The sequence below is a fragment of the Rhodnius prolixus genome, unplaced genomic scaffold (assembly GCF_049639745.1).
Source record: "Rhodnius prolixus isolate KJV_2025 unplaced genomic scaffold, Rpr scaffold_1, whole genome shotgun sequence".
Classification (NCBI taxonomy): domain Eukaryota; kingdom Metazoa; phylum Arthropoda; class Insecta; order Hemiptera; family Reduviidae; genus Rhodnius; species Rhodnius prolixus.
In genome coordinates, this window is record NW_027411581.1 from 65,188,578 (window position 1) to 65,205,145 (window position 16,568).

The window sequence follows — 16,568 nt, forward strand, 5'->3', positions numbered from 1 at the left end:
TAACATTTGTGCAAAACTACACCTTTCTATCTCAATTTATGAAAAAGATATAGGGCAAAAAATTTTGAGATTTTGTTCATTTTCTTTATAGTTAGAATTGCTGTATCTCCGGTCTGATTAGTGATAGACCTGCAAGAATCTGTAGAATTATAGTACTCTTTTACCTTAACATTTGTGGAAAACTACAGCTTTCTATCTCAATTTTTGAAAAAGATATACGGCAGGAAATTTTGAGATTTTGTTCATTTTCTTTATAGTTAGAATTGCTGTATCTCCGGTCTGATTAGTGATAGACCTGCAAGAATCTGTACAATTAAAGTACTCTTTTACCTTAACATTTGTGGAAAACTACAGCTTTCTATCTCAATTTTTGAAAAAGATATAGGGCAGGAAATTTTGAGATTTTGTTCATTTTCTTTATATTTAAAATTGCTGTATCTCCTGTCTTATTAGTGATAGACCTGTGAGAATCTATACAATTATAGTACTCATTTACCTTAACCATTGTGCAAAACTACAGCTTTCTATCTCAATTTTCGTAAAAGATATAGGGTAGGAAATTTTGAGATTTTGTTCATTTCCTTTATATTTAAAATTGCTGTATCTCCTGTCTTATTAGTGATAGACCTGCGAGATTCTGTACAATTATAGTACTCATTTACCTTAACATTTGTGCAAAACTACAGCTTTCTATCTCAATTTATGAAAAAGATATAGGGCAGGAAATTTTGAGATTTTGTTCATTTTCTTTATATTTAGAATTGCTGTATCTCCGGTCTTATTAGTGATAGACCTGCAAGAATCTGTAGAATTATAGTACTCGTTTACCTTAACATTTGTGCAGACCTACAGCTTTCTATCTCAATTTTTGAAAAGGATATAGGGCAGGAAATTTTGAGATTTTGTTTATTTTCTTTATATTTAAAATTGCTGTATGTCCTGTCTTATTAGTGATAGACCTGCGAGAATCTGTAGAATTATAGTACACTTTCACCTTAACATTTGTGCAAAACCACAGCATTCTATCTCAATTTTTGAAAAAGTTATAGGGTAGGAAATTATCGAGATTTTGTTCATGTTCTTTATATTTAGAATTGCTGTATCTCCGGTCTTATTAGTGATAGACCTGCGAGAATCTGTAGAATTATAGTACTCTTTTACCTTAACATTTGTGCAAAACTACAGCTTTCTATATCAATTTTTAAAAAAAAAATATAAGGCAGGAAATTTTGAGATTTTGTTCATTTTCTTTATATTTAAAATTGCTGTATCTCCGGTCTTATTAATGATAGACCTGCGATAATCTGTACAATTAAAATACTCTTTTACCTTAACATTTGTGCAAAACTACAGCGTTCTATCTCAATATTTGAAAAAGATATAGGGTAGGAAATTTTGAGATTTTATTCATTTTCTTTATATTTAAAATTGCTGTATCTCCTGTCTTATTAGTGATAGACCTGCGATAATCAGTAGAATTATAGTATTCTTTTACCTTAACATTTGTGCAAAACTACAGTTTTCTATCTCAATTTTCGAAAAAGATATAGGGCAGGAAATTTTGAGATTTTGTTCATTAAAACTGTCCGGTAGGACAGTTGTATAAGGGTTGACCATCAAAAACTGCACGAAAAAGTGTAACGTTGAAAAACACCCAACTTTGACAATTTTTTTCTATTTTTCTATAAAAGATAAAATTCCCAAATTTTCTTTAAATCTTACTCCAAATTCTCCTTTATAACTATAATTTTTTTTGCAACCACCCAGATCTAATAGGTTTCGAGAAAAAAGTTGCCGAAAATGAGCAAAAACGGCTTTTTCAAAAAATGTTCTTGTTCTTGTTCTTCTTCTTCTTGTTGTTCTTGTTGTTACCTTTTTTGTAAACAACGTAGCGCCTAAACGCGTGAACCGATTTTCATGAATGAGGTGTCATTCGATTCGGAACTTTATGTAGATGTGCCTTTTGGGGGTCTCGGCCCTGTACATCGAATGGGAGAGGAGTTAGCCCCCTTTATGTAAGGCCCCCTCCAAAATTATTATTACTAATTACTCTGTAAATCTTGGCCCTATTTTGATAAAATTTGGTAGGATGATAGGGTTAGGGCTCCCCTACCTAACAATAAAGCGACGATCTGCTCTTACACTTGTTAAGGGGAAGTATAGCAATCGTTTCAAATTATCGACACGTGAACCGATTTTCATGAATGGAGTGTCAATCGAATCGAAATTTTGTACAGATTTGTACTTTAAAAGTCTCGACGCTATGCCTCATAAGGAGGGGAGTTTGCCCCACCCAAATAAGGCCCTTTCTAAAACTATTATTACCAATATTTCTACAAAGCTTAACCAGATTTTGATAAAATTTAGCACGAAGAAGTGATTAAAGCTCCTCTACGTGGCTGTGAAGTGCCATCATGCTCTTACACCTACTAAGAGGAAGTACTGCAATCGTTAAAATTATCAATGAGTGAACCGATTTACATCAATGAATTGTCGTTCGATTCAAAATCTTTGCCTTTTAGAAAGAAGTACTGTAATCGCAGTTTATTTTTCTTGCTCCTCTTAAAAGGAAGTACTGAAATCGCAGTTTAATTTTGCTATTTACGTACAAATACCTTCCTATTTTATATAAAAAGGCTTTCTCAAAAAAATTGTTATTGAGGATGGTTTGGGGACCGCAACTATAACCATTCTTTAAAAAGATCTCTCCAGTGGTAGTTACGGTTCCGATTTAACACCTTATCAGGTTATAATGATAGAATAGCTTATTCCAAATTTTAAAAAAATCCAATCTGTAAAGCAGATATGTAACTTTGCTAATAGACAAAAAGGAAAATCTGTCCAAAAGGTACAAAAATCTCCTTAACAAAAACTTACAGTTTAAAAAGTTAAGTATAAGGGTTGATTAAACGCCAAAAGGTACACAAATCAGCAAGTACCCAACATTTCATTAATACTTCATTGATATTATTTAAGTAATTTTACCGCATTAATTTTCATTAATATTTTTTAAGAATTTATTAGATGTCACATACCCTTATGCTGGCCAGTTCATTCATAATAGTTATAATTGTGATAAAATGTATATTATATCTTCGTATAAATAGGTACTTTATTTTAACTCTATTCCAAATTATTCTTCTGATTCTGAAGTTGTCACATATACATGCATGTTAAATTAGAAAAAGACAAATTTAGAGTCGGCTACTGTTTAAATTTGAATCACGGAGGATTTAAAGCAATATTTCAGTCTTGAATTCGTCTTACCGAAATATTCGTGAGGACAAATAACACACAGTTAATAACAAGTAGATTATTCAACATTATTTATTCATTTCTCAATTGTAATTTAATTTAGTCCCCCCTAATTTTACTTATAGTAAAATAGTACTGGAATAATGAGCTGTCCTAAAAATATGCATATCTTATTTATTTTATATTACATATACACAACATTGTGGGAAGAACACCTAGATGGAGAATGTAATTGAAGAAAACTATATTATTTGCGATAAAGCCAGATAATTATTACCTATTATTATAAACGTTTGACTACTTCATAAAATAACAATTACTTTAATCGAAGAATGAACTTAAACCAATGATTTTTATTTAAAAATAAAAATAAATGCATAAAATCATTGATGTAAAAAAAGTTTATGAATTTTTTAGCCTCATATTTTTTTATTTTTTGTTTTCTTTTTCACCTGTAATCAATAGTTTGATTATTATAGATAAATAGATATTACAGTCAATCTAAGTTAAATGGTGTGCTACTTGAACAAATATTTTGTAGATGAAAATGGCCAGCATAAGGGTATGTGACATCTAATAAATTCTTAAAAAATATTAATGAAAATTAATGCGGTAAAATTACTTAAATAATATCAATGAAGTATTAATGAAATGTTGGGTACTTGCTGATTTGTGTACCTTTTGGCGTTTAATCAACCCTTATACTTAACTTTTTAAACTGTAAGTTTTTGTTAAGTTTTCTTTATATTTAGAATTGCCGTATTTCTGGTCTTATTAGTGATAGACCTGCGAGAATCTGTAGAATTATAGTACTCATTTACCTTAACATTTGTGCAAAACTACAGCTTTCTATCTCAATTTTTGAAAAAGATATAGGGCAGGAAATTTTAAGATTTTGTTCATTTTCTTTATATTTAAAATTGCTGTATCTCCGGTCGTATTAATTAAAACTGTCCGGTAGGACAGTTGTATAAGGGTTGATCATCAAAATTGCACGAAAAAGCGTAACGTTGAAAAACACCCAACTTTGACAATTTTTTTCTCTTTTTCTATAAAAGATAAAATTCCCAAATTTTCTTTATAAAGTAAGGCAAATCCTTCTTTATGCCTGTAATTTTTTTGCAACAACATAGATATAATAGATTTCGAGATAAAAAGTTGCTGAAAATGAGCAAAAACGGCATTTTCAAAAATGGTTGTTGTTCTTGTTGTTGTTGTTGTTGTTCTTGTTGTTGTTACCTTTTTTGTAAACAACGTAGCGCCTAAACGCGAGAACCGATTTTCATGAATGAGGTGTCATTCGATTCGGAATTTTATGTAGATGTGGCTTTTGGGGGTCTCGACGCTGTACATCGAATGGGAGAGGAGTTAGCCCCCTTTATGTAAGGCCCCCTCCAAAATTATTATTTCTAATTTCTCTGTAAATCTTGGCCCGATTTTGATAAAATTTGGTAGGATCATAGGGTTATGGCTTCCCTACGTAACATTAAAACGACATTCTGCTCTTACCCTTGTTATGAGGTAGTATAGCAATCGTTTCAAATTATCGAGACGTGAACCGATTTTCATGAATGAAGTGTCATTCGAATCGAAATTTTGTTCAGACTTGTACTTTAAAAGTCTCGACGCTATGCCTCATAAGGAGGGGAGTTTGCCCCACCCAAATAAGGCCCTTTCTAAAACTATTATTACCAATATTTCTATAACGCTTAGTCCAATTTTGATAAAATTTAGCATGAAGAAGTGATCAAAGCTCCTCTACGTGGCTGTGAAGTGCCATCATGCTCTTACACGTACTAAGAGGAAGTACTGCAATCGTTAAAATTATCAATGAGTGAACCGATTTACATCAATGAATTGTCGTTCGATTCAAAATCTTTGCCTCTTTGCCTTTTAGGGAGAAGTACTGTAATCGCAGTTTATTTTTCTTGCTCCTCTTAAAAGGTAGTACTGAAATCGCAGTTTAATTTTGCTATTTAAGTGCAAATACCTTCCTATTTTATTCAACACGCTTTTTCAAAAAAATTGTTATTGAGGATGGTTTGGGGACCGCAACTATAATCATTCTTTAAAAAGATCTCTCCAGTGGTAGTTACGGTTCCGATTTAACACATTATCAGGTTATATATATAATGATCTACATAAAATTCCGAATCGAATGACACCTCATTCATGAAAATCGGTTCTCGCGTTTAGGCGCTACGTTGTTTACAAAAAAGGTAACAACAACAAGAACAACAACCATTTTTGAAATTGCCGTTTTTGCTCATTTTCAGCAACTTTTTTCTCGAAATCTATTATATCTATGTTATTGCAAAAAAATTACAGGCATAAAGAAGAATTTGCCTTACTTTATAAAGAAAATTTGGGAATTTTATCTTTTATAGAAAAAGAGAAAAAAATTGTTACCGGACAGTTTTAATTTACATTAAAGGATGAGAAAGAATAAGAATTAGGAAAGAAAAAACAAATTTTGTCCACAAATCGGCTTTAACATTTCACGCAGAAGGAATTCAACTTCAACTTCAGGATCGCAGTAATTTCAGTATTTTCTAGAACCCTGATTGGCTGCCTTCTGATCAGGGGCTCTTTCATTTTTTTAAAAAAATTACTGAGTGCTGTTGACACGGATCGGAAATCACCTAAATTCGCTACAAGTTTTTGCTGCAATTCGGACAGAAAATCAATTCTAGAAAGAGGTTTTTTTTTGTGTGTGTCTTGATACAGGCGCCATGGTAGCCGAGCACTTAAGAGGCGAGACCTGCAAAGCTAATATACATTGTAGTACTGGGTTCGATTCCCGGTTGACTTGGATTTTATTTAATGGTTAATATGAGAAATAGGCAACTAGTACGTTTACTAATTGCCTCCGTCCACGACACATAGTAAATGGTAGTTGGACGTTAAGCGCCGCCTGAAAAAATAGGCGATTACTTTACTTTTTTTTTTGTGCCTTGATACTTTCTAAGAAAATTATGTAAATAAATTATATAAATTATACAAATAAGCATTTAGGCAATAATCTGGAGTCATGTTAATAACAGAAAATCTACTTATATTACCAATCAGGAGTCGAAATGACTCCGGTATATTTACGGTGTAATGCCAATCTGGAATCAAAATGACTCTTATGATTCAAGTAAACTAATCTGCAAAAAAGAAACTGTGAATTCCATGGTCTTCAGCTGGTGACTATCAAATGGTGAGAGAGTGGGGGGGATAGCATATCTAAGAGCATTTCGGGGATAGCCAATGAGATGTGGAGAAACAGAGCCATTCTCGGATTGGCAATGCAGTGTTAATTGCCATAATCGCTTTTGTGAAGGGCGAGTTATCGATTAGCTCAAAATTTACTCGAGAATAACTACCTTTCAATAACCTCAAAAGACTTTCTCTAACTAAAATTCTCAAGCTGGTTAACTCTGAAATTTTCTTCAAACTCTTCAATAAATTTAATAAAGCTAAACAAAATAACAAGGTACTTTTGAGAGATAAAAACCACTTATTCACACTCGGGGGGGGGGGGGTCCACAAAACGGATATTCGTTTGTCATGAATTTCGCCAAAAATTTCCTTGCCTAGTAAGCGCAGGAGTTATAATAAATGTCCATTAACATGCAAAGCATTTAGAGGTATGAAGTATCTCCACTGGAGGACAAGCATAGGATATGGCCGCAGACAAATATGAGAAATCCAAGGTAAGTCACCAGACCACGTCGTCCACTTGTGACGACCACCCACTTTGAGACAATCTTTGTCACAAAACAAAAAGAAGAAAGTTGTAATCCAATAAGGGTTTCAGATTTGTAATATGATACTTTCGATATTTATGAAAATAGTAACAGTAACATTTAGTCAGGTTATTTTACATCCAGCCAAGGACAGCTCAATAATAATCAGTGCCATCTTGATGCGTGATTTTTTTTTTTTGCTTGTCTCAATGGTCAATATAATATATTGGATAATAATGAAGGTATCTGTTTTTCAAAGCACGTCTCTTAGCGCATATTCCAGCTTATTTGCGTCTTCCGGTCACTGTTCTCAACTTTTTTGTTCATAGACAATCAAAAAACTTTTCGATTAGTTTGGCCAAACTTTTGTAATCATTTGAGTAGTTTCTATTTTATTACTATTATTATTAATTTGAGTTCTTAATCTTCTTATTAGCTACTGAACCATTACATGACTTGTAACTTGATTGAACACACTTCTTCTTCACGGATAATAAATTTTAAGTAAAAAAAGAAGCACAAGGAAAACTAAAAGAATTCGTAAATTTCTATTTCATTTCTAATATACTGTTCAGTCGAAAATAAAACTAAAATACTAATGTTCCGCTAATATAAAGTAATGTTTTACTGTTAAAATATTGTCAGCAGGAAGTCGAGCCAAATGCTGTAGTTTAAAAGTTATAGCGGATGACTTCAGCTCTTCTGAAATCTATTCCATTTTGTTGGCTTCTATATATTTGACGTGTAAAGTAAAAAAAAAGAAACGTAAATTTCATATTTTATTATCTTTTTTTTGATCTCAGGAACTTTTATACACTAAAACTTATCTTAGACATTACCTTCATCTTTGTTAAAATTCTCTTTAAAACATAATTTAAATGCTGATCGCCCAAGACTTGTTGTTCAATATTAACAACCTTCCATCGGGAGCATTTAATCTGTGAGATGAAGAGGGCATTTTCTTATTGATAGCTACTCAGGTATTTCTTTGAATGAGCCATGGCCCCTCAGTACCTTCTTCTAACCAAACGGCCTGTCGGTGTTATGTGGTCTTACTAAACGTCCGCGTAATCTGTCCAGATTAGTTGCGCCCGATGATCTTATTCTTTGGGTATTGAAATTTTTCAAGTTTTCTTATAAAAAAAAAAAAACTGGCACAAAGTACATTATTATCATTTAAAAGACAGTTTTCTACTTATTGACTATTTTTGCAACGGGTGTCTTTTGTTGAATAATATTGAATAGAAGAAAGAGAAGAGGATTCGGACACTAAACAAGCTTCTTTTTAGAAGATCATGATGCGGATGATTTTGAGTGCGTATGTACTCCTGTACTTTATCCTTAAAGTAAGCAAATTGTCGGATAAAAAAAACCTACTTCTAGTGTTAGACGAGGGAGCCATAATATTTTATGGCATTTTGCCTGATATAGTTGGTGACAGAACGTCGACAGAAACGTTCGGAGATGGTTCATGGTCATTCTTTCGCTCTTCTGAACATAGGCGGGCATCAATGCTGTAAAACTAATTTGCTTGGATAATGCTAATAAACCATCTCACACATTCATTCACAAAAATGTGCACCTCAAAATTAGGGATGACTGTGATTTTTTCTATTCACATTAATGTTCTGTTCCACTGAAATTAAATTTTTCAATTCGTTTCCAAAAATATTTTTGATGAAATTAACAGCTACTGGGTCATTAATCTCACAGATTAGTTGCGCCCTATGGTGTTACAAACAAACACATTGCGCCCGATGGAGGGTTAATCAAGAATTTTGTAATTCTAAGGCATTATAAAGAAAGGTTGTCTTTTTCTAGTTGAAGCATCCAGAATATTGTGAAGTTCAAAGGGGAAGAGATGATTCGAAACGTGTTCAACGATGATCTACAAAAAATCGAAGCGTAGGAACACTTATCGTTCAGTAGAAAACATGAAATCTCGATAGCATTCACTGATAGGTCTAAGACTTGTTCGGATGATGAGAGCTATAAGAATAATCCCTGATAATCCTTAAGAGGATTCTGTGCTGAAATAGGCGCAACGGTTTCTTAAAACGTTAAGGTAATGTTCAAAAAATTTAATGGAAGCATTCTAATGAAAATGAAGTGATTTAACGTGAAGAAGAGTGGTACAATTGATTACCAGAAGATTATCAGAAAACATTGAACATTGCAGCTCGTCCTAAAGATCAAGATATCATAGGAAGTCGTATCGTTCATCGTGATACGTTCTGCAAGCAAAAAAGAGTAACAATATACCTGACACAAGGTTACTCCCACCCAAAAAAAAGAGGCATTTATTTCAATCAAAACCTTTACTCCACAGCCCGGTTGAGCTTCATACTTTTATTCACAGCACTCCATGGCGTTAAGTTCTGGACGAAAATCTTAAAGAAGAAATCCATATGGCATCTCCGATGTATTTAACAGAAGTGATTGGTAAAATATTGTTGAAACATTTCAAGAAAAACAATGTTGTTACAGAGGTGAAAAATATACTCAAACGCATGGGAAGTAGAGATGACAGCATTTCTTCCGTTAAATGGGTTATGTCAAGCAGAAAGGTGCTACTTCAAGTAGGATTCAATCCTTCAGAAGTTCAGCGTTTTCTGATGGTAATTCTGATTGTACTACTTTGGGAATACTAGAAATATTTACTTTGATAACATTTGTTCAGAACACGTAATGGAAGCTCCATTGTAAATACTGGATTGATTCAATCAGAATATTTAGCGGGGCTTATTGTCGATTAGCGATCGATTATCGAACAGAAAAAAAAACGGCTGGTATATAAAAACAAAAAAAAATGGTTACATAAAACTGCGTCGACATGGAATTGAAGAGTGAAATACAGTAAGCCACCAATTGATCCAAGAACAAAGCTGTCTAAAAACTGGTGACTAAAATTTGACAAAATCACAACCTTTACCTTGCCTTGTGAGAGAAGGTAATAATTAAGGCTTTAGGCTACTTTAGCATTTCTGATTTAGATGGTGTTCTGATCTTGTGCGTCGTAACGGAGTAATAACAATGAGCTTTCAATATCATTGTTTGATTTCAATTTAAAAATTTGCAACAACCTTTTCAATCTGATAATAATTAAAATAAATCTAAAACGGGTTTTGGGTAAGTAATATCTCTTATTAAAACTTCCTAAGTAAAAACTATACTTCGTGTTTAAAACTAAAAATTTTACACATAATAAATCATAGACGCTGTCAAAATACAAAAGAGATATCCCCAATGGTAATCCATTTTAAATAATTAACCAGTCATTTGCTCTTTTGTCTCAAAAAAAATAATGCAACAAAAAAGAAATACTATTTTTTTGTTTTTCTTTTAAAATATTCAATTATATAACTAGTTGTTTGTTTCCCAAGTTGTTTTTATTGTTGTTTCTTTATCATTTGTATTTCTAATTTTTAGAAAATCGGTATTTGCCGGCATTTAAGTGAAAAACTTTTAATTTTCTTTCAAGAAAATGATTTGAAATAAGTTAATTTTTGTAAAAAATATTTGAAATAAACATGCAAATAGTTTAAGATTATTCTTATAATTTATTTTTTATTGGCGACTAATTCTAGAATTCTAGAATGTTTAAAAAAAAAAAAAAATTAAAATTACATCAGTAAAAAAACGAACTCACTTTGACTGTCCATCGTGGTAAGTGTTCACGGAGTAACGCGGCAACAACTCTATAGCACCTTGCATTCAACTAGTTGTCAGACGTTCGGCAGAAAACCAGCAAGGTCGGTGGATCTCTCCACTACATTCAAGCGAACATGGTTACGACATTCGCCGAACATTACCGAAGATATTTACAAAAAAGCAAAATTTTTTACATAAAAAATGTAAATAAATTAAAATAATTGCTTAATTTAGGATTAGCTTATAGGCTATAATTTCCGCATGAACTGACTATTCCACTCCCTCATAAGAGCGATAAGCATGAAGTAAAAAAATAAAAATAAAATCCGAGGAATGTAGAACCTGATAAATAGGTTAGAAAAACCATCAACTCTTGCAGTTCGGCAAAAATAAATAATTAATTTATTATTATAAATAAACAACAACAAGATAGTAACATTAATTTTTTCTTGTTATCATTTGTACTTGATTTTTTGCTGGTAAATCGAAGTGTTTCGATCGAGTGAAGGATCGATTCAACATTCCTCTCGCAACCAATTGGTTTGAACTTTCTGCATTCGAAAAAACCCGTTCTGGTCTTCTTCATGGCAAAACAAAAACAAACAAAAATTACTAAACCCTTCAAGATTTTCATGTAAAAGAACAGAACCTAGTTTTTTTTTTACAATCAACGCAAATAATACTAAGCTAAAGGTTTTTTTTTTTGCAAAATCTGAAAACTGTAAGTGCGACATAACTGATTGATTTTGTTTTCTTCAGCTTTTTGAAGATTCTTTACATCTTATAGTAACTTTGGAACGAAGTAAGTGGGCTTATTTTAAACAAGTTTTTGAAACTTCTTTTTTTACAAGTGTTCTTTTGAACTGAGTTTGTTTTCTATGCATGTAAATGTTTGTTCTCTGGCAATTTCTTCTTAATTTCTTTTTGGTATTTGATTTCCAATATAAAATTATTAGAAAATAGTTAGAAGACTTTAACAACTGAGGACATTGGTACCCGGACAGTGTGTGAGCTCTAAAAAGGTCCTCGGAAGTAGTTGGATTCGAAACCTAGGCTCTCCTCATGGGAGATTCTAAAACTTCTGTTTAGCTCATCATTTCCTGTAGCAGTTATTTTCCAATTCCTATTAGAATAATACACAATTTTTGTATACTTCATTGGTTAGTGAAAGGTCGAAAAGAATCGTTTCTTCCTCTGAGAATAAAGCTGTATTTAGACAAAATTGCCAACATCAGCTAGGTATCGTTCACCCATAATGATAGTTTTATGCAATTGTTTACAATGATAGTTGATTTAATAAAAGCTCGTTTTCTATCGTACAAATATGTGGCACTCTTAAGTTTGAAGTTGAGATTTTCTGATGGAGGACAGACATTAAGTAAATGAAAAACAGATGAAGGTATTCAGGATAAAGAACTATTGAACACAATTGGAAAATGCAGTTTGCCTGATATTTTTGAAGGGAAACTAAACATTAGACAATTTGTTATCAATTCTCAATAATATTACGACAGAACGAACAAAAATCAATCGCCAAAAACAATGAACAATACTAATTTTATGATTGATTTTGAACTCATATTAACAGAAAATTAAGAAACATATATTTATGAACGAGAGATTAGTTACTTTACAGTTTTAATAAATAAATACAAAAAAAAATGTTTTTTTTACAGAAATAATACAAAACATGGAGGCTAATTACAGCTAAATTGCAATATTAAAATAATTTATTTTAAAAACAATAAAAGTTATTTTTATATTTAAGAAAAATACAATTTCATATCACAATTTTTGGCTTAGAAATTGTCACTAATCTGGATCGTTGCGCTGCACAAACACAATCCACAGAAATCAGCTGTTTTTTCATCCCTTCTTCTCTGAGGTGGACAGTTATGGCCATGTAAACAGTTATGCATAGATGAGAACCGCGGACAGTACAACGAGATCTTTCGCAAGCACATTCAGCAGCTAATAATACTCTGGGCCATAACCTATTTGGATCGATTATCTTAAAGAAAATCAATAACAATGTTAATATAATTAATAAATAATTTCAGAATAAATTTGTCAACTTTTAAGGAACTTCTAAAACAGACGGGAAATACGGGTTTGAAAATGAATGTCATTAAAACGAAGCTGATATCAAAGCGGGGCGGAAAAATGTATTACTATAAATGGAGAGCAAGTAGATTGGGTAGAAAGTGAGGTGCATTTGGGGCAAATGATCTCTTTTAGAAGAAAAACTTAAACAGGTAAAAACAACAGGAGGTTGGAGAAAGTACTGGACTGTGAAGGACTTATTCAAATCGAATTTGAATTTAGTTATCAAGAAGTATGAACTTAATGCCTGCATAATTCCCTACCTTTTGAGCACAGACTTGGTCCATGACTGGAAAAAAAATGAGCAACAGCTGAGAAGCACGCAGAGAGGCCAAGGATAAAAGCATTCTGAATGTCAAAATAAAAGATAAAGAGTAAAGAACAAAGGGATTCAGAAAAAGGGCTAAATTTTGCAAGTGGTGCAAACAGTAAATAAGTTCAAGTGAAGGAGACAGGGCACGTGTCTCGAGCTAGAAATTCATGGACAATCAGTGCCGCTGAATGGTGTCCAAAGGATACGATCTAAGATAGAAAGGCGAGATTAATAATCCTTGGATCTAACTGGAGTTCTAGGGCTTGGGATAAAAGAAGTGGTGAGAATCGGGAGAGGCCTTTGTCCAGATAATAGGCCTAATTCCGAAAAAAGGTTTCATTTGTATTTTGTTATCAAGAAAAGAGATTATTAAACTGTAGACTTTGTTAAATATGAAAAATATATTTTATTATTGTATAATTAAAACTATCCGGATATAATAAGTTTAATTGCCCGGAGCTAGTGTTTTTCAGAGCACAACTGGTCTCAATACGGTATTGCCCGTTTCAAACACACCGCCACCAAATCATTTACTGTAAAAGGCTAAGCCTGAAAAAACTCTCCAGTCCGACAGCTGTACTCGAAGAACCTAGGATCTCCGCTTTGGGAGTTCAATGCGCAACCCTCACTGCTAATCTCTTCCCTAATTATCCCTAATTAAAATCACTTTAATACTAGCTTAGATGAAAATTATCTTGCCTGCCTATATTAATAATAATAATATACTTTTATTGAAATAGAAAAGAAAATGAACAAAACTTCTTGAATACAAAGTATGTACGGCTTGGAATAAATTCCGTCAGCCGGAGGTTGGGGTTACACAAAATATCAAATATATATATACTTATTAACAAATAAAACAAGATAAGAATACTTAAAATCAAAAAGTGCCAAATAAATAAAATAAAATAATTTAACTACAATGAAGTGATATAAAATAAAACAAGAAAAAACAGAAATATGCAATATTCCAGCAATTTAATAATTAAATTCTTGGACAAGGAAATATCGGTACTGCCATGCAAGACTAGCAAATATAATTAAATTTTTATTAAAAGAGTTTAGTAAAGTGACCATCTCAGCCTCAGAAAAGGTAGACGCACCCAGGTACCTTGTTCGAAATTCTGACAGTATGGGACACACTGCCAAAAAATGCATATCTTCCCTAACTTTCAAATTACATAAAGAGCAGAGTTCAATTTGCCTTTCGACCTAAGGAGTACAGTTTAAAAACAACAACTCTCCTCTCAATTTAAAAAACCAGCAAAGGTCTTTTAATGGGTAAGAGTTGGCCTGGGAATCTCGCTCAAAAGAAAAAAGATTTATGAGAAGTTTTTTATAGAACAAAAACTTTGTCGACGATCTGGCTTTTTCTACACACTCCTCCCGATGCGCCAGCCTAACAGTATCCAACAGAACAGGCAACTGACCACTCCATAGATGCATATTCTCAACTGAGGGGAAGAAACCAGCAGAATATTTGTCAAAAAGATTGATCCAGTGTTCAAACCAGAATACTTTACGTTTAATTACTTCCAATGCAAGTATTCTAGGAAGACGGTACTCAGGTAGATTCAAAACTTTTAGACAATATTTGAAATGCAGTCTCAGGGTAAACACCTCCAACAAGTCCACACCAGTCTCTAAATACAATAAAATACTAGCTTAGATGAAAATTATCTTGCCTGCCTATATATAACTGGACATCTCCCAACAGGATCTTGATGAGTCGTTATCCATTCAGGCCATAAAAGCGATGAAAGATCTCTTCTTAGCAGATGTTCATCTTGCATGGGACATACAATTTTCATACCATGGCCTTCCAGTGGAGAAGTCCATGCAACTGACGCAAATAATTCTCTATCCCTTTTATTCCTTCAAAAAAAATAAAATAAAATAGAATGAGAAAAAGAGTTAGCCAAGAGAGAAAGAGTGACTCAGAAAAGAAGAAGGAAATTATTATAATAATAATAAAAAAGTATGAATGCTTCATCAAATAAATGAAATTCAAATATTGCTAAATATCTAAAGTTCTCTATTTATTGTATTTAAGAAAAAAAACAATAATAACATTCAGGGAAGAGATTAGCTTAATGGTTAGCGTATTCTGGATTCCAATACGCGGAGGTCCCGGGTTCGAATCCAGTTGCTGTCCCTTAGATGTTTCTCTTCCAAGGAGCTTATTACAGCTCACTGGTCAGTGATGAAGGATAGTGTTGTCTGTAATGGGAGAACACTACCCGGGGGTCAGCAGTGCACTGAAAAAAGCTCCGGGTGGCCAATGACCTCAGATGTTGACGCACATTTAAATTAAAAATAAAATAACAATCGCATAACTCAAGAACTACTTGTGGATCTCACCACACTAGTCTTAAGACACTATCACTAACTTATAGATTGTAATGAATTTGATTTTCTTTATAAAACTAAAAACCATGTTTAAGGATTTTTAATAATGTTTATAGAATAAGAACTAACAAAACAAACAAAATTCTAAATACTTCGTAATTTTTCCTAAATTTTATTGAATAACAAACCATATATTACCTTATGTAATGTGGTTTACAATATTTGCACTTTTTCATTATGTTTTTACTCTTATACTTAACTATTCTGTACCATGTTGGTACCAGACAATGCAGTTCTAGAGCAGTCAGCAGTAAAATTGCGACCAACGAGAGTTTCATATCACTGACAGCCTTCTGACTGATCAGTCAGATATATATATATAATACGACTCTACATTCGTATCTGATCAGAATCATGTCTCCATGGATATTAAGTCCATAAAAAGAAGTGTTTACAATAGAATTCCTTTTATAACAGACAATACATATCTTTTTAGAAGTTTAGTATAAATACATTAAAATGCGCAAGACATAAAAGTATTGAAAAATATATATACTTTAAAAAAAAAAAAAACCTTACACAGATAATCCCATAAAGATATTTATATTTACCTTCAACTAGGTTATGCGATCCTTTTCATGTAAATAAAAATGGCAGGTATAATTTTAGAAAAGGATTTTTGTAATAAGAATGTAAGAGAAAAAAAATATTTGTTTCAATACTACCTTGTTTACAAAAATTTGTTGATGGAAATACATTTTTGAGATTAGGGAAAAAGGTAGTAATAAATCTTGTATAAGTTTCTGGGCACCTTAAGTTCTAAGGCTTTGATTGATTTGTTTCAATTTGTTTACTGTAATATTTATCAAATGGCTTTGATTGAGTACTTAATATTGGGATTAGAAAGTTTTGATTAACTACCAGTTCTAATTACCTGAATGAACTCCATGAAAACTAAAACTTGGAAGGACATTCCCGAGCAGTTTCACTGGAACATCCTGAGATCGCTTGATTATCTTCTTAGCCTACTTTATTTTGACGATTCCTCCATTTATCCAAGACTTTTTTCTTGATCACAGTCTTTTTTGCATACAGAAAACGGTCACAAGATTTCTTTTCCTCTTCAACAAATGAAGTTCCAAATTTTTTCCACAAAGAGTACGTAT

General features: G+C 32.4%; 2 protein-coding genes across 2 annotated transcripts in view; both read right to left on the minus strand.

The window, feature by feature from the left end:
* Ac76E (adenylate cyclase type 2 Ac76E) overlaps nt 1-10,749 on the minus strand; it is a 114,849-nt gene extending 104,100 nt beyond the window's left edge. Inside the window, exon 1 of the mRNA XM_074112541.1 lies at nt 10,636-10,749. Coding sequence (XP_073968642.1) covers nt 10,636-10,648 — 13 coding nt within the window. The 5' untranslated portion in view covers nt 10,649-10,749. The remainder of the gene's footprint in view (nt 1-10,635) is intronic.
* Nucleotides 10,750-11,835: 1,086 nt separating this feature from the next.
* LOC141446120 (uncharacterized) lies at nt 11,836-16,327 on the minus strand. Its single transcript, XM_074112560.1, has 3 exons — nt 15,601-16,327; nt 14,739-14,928; nt 11,836-12,648 (listed from the first exon to the last, which is right to left on the minus strand). The coding sequence occupies exons 1-3, from the start codon at nt 15,738-15,740 to the stop codon at nt 12,418-12,420; spliced, it is 561 nt and encodes a 186-aa protein (XP_073968661.1). The 5' UTR covers nt 15,741-16,327; the 3' UTR covers nt 11,836-12,417.
* Between the last annotated feature and the right edge of the window lie 241 nt (nt 16,328-16,568).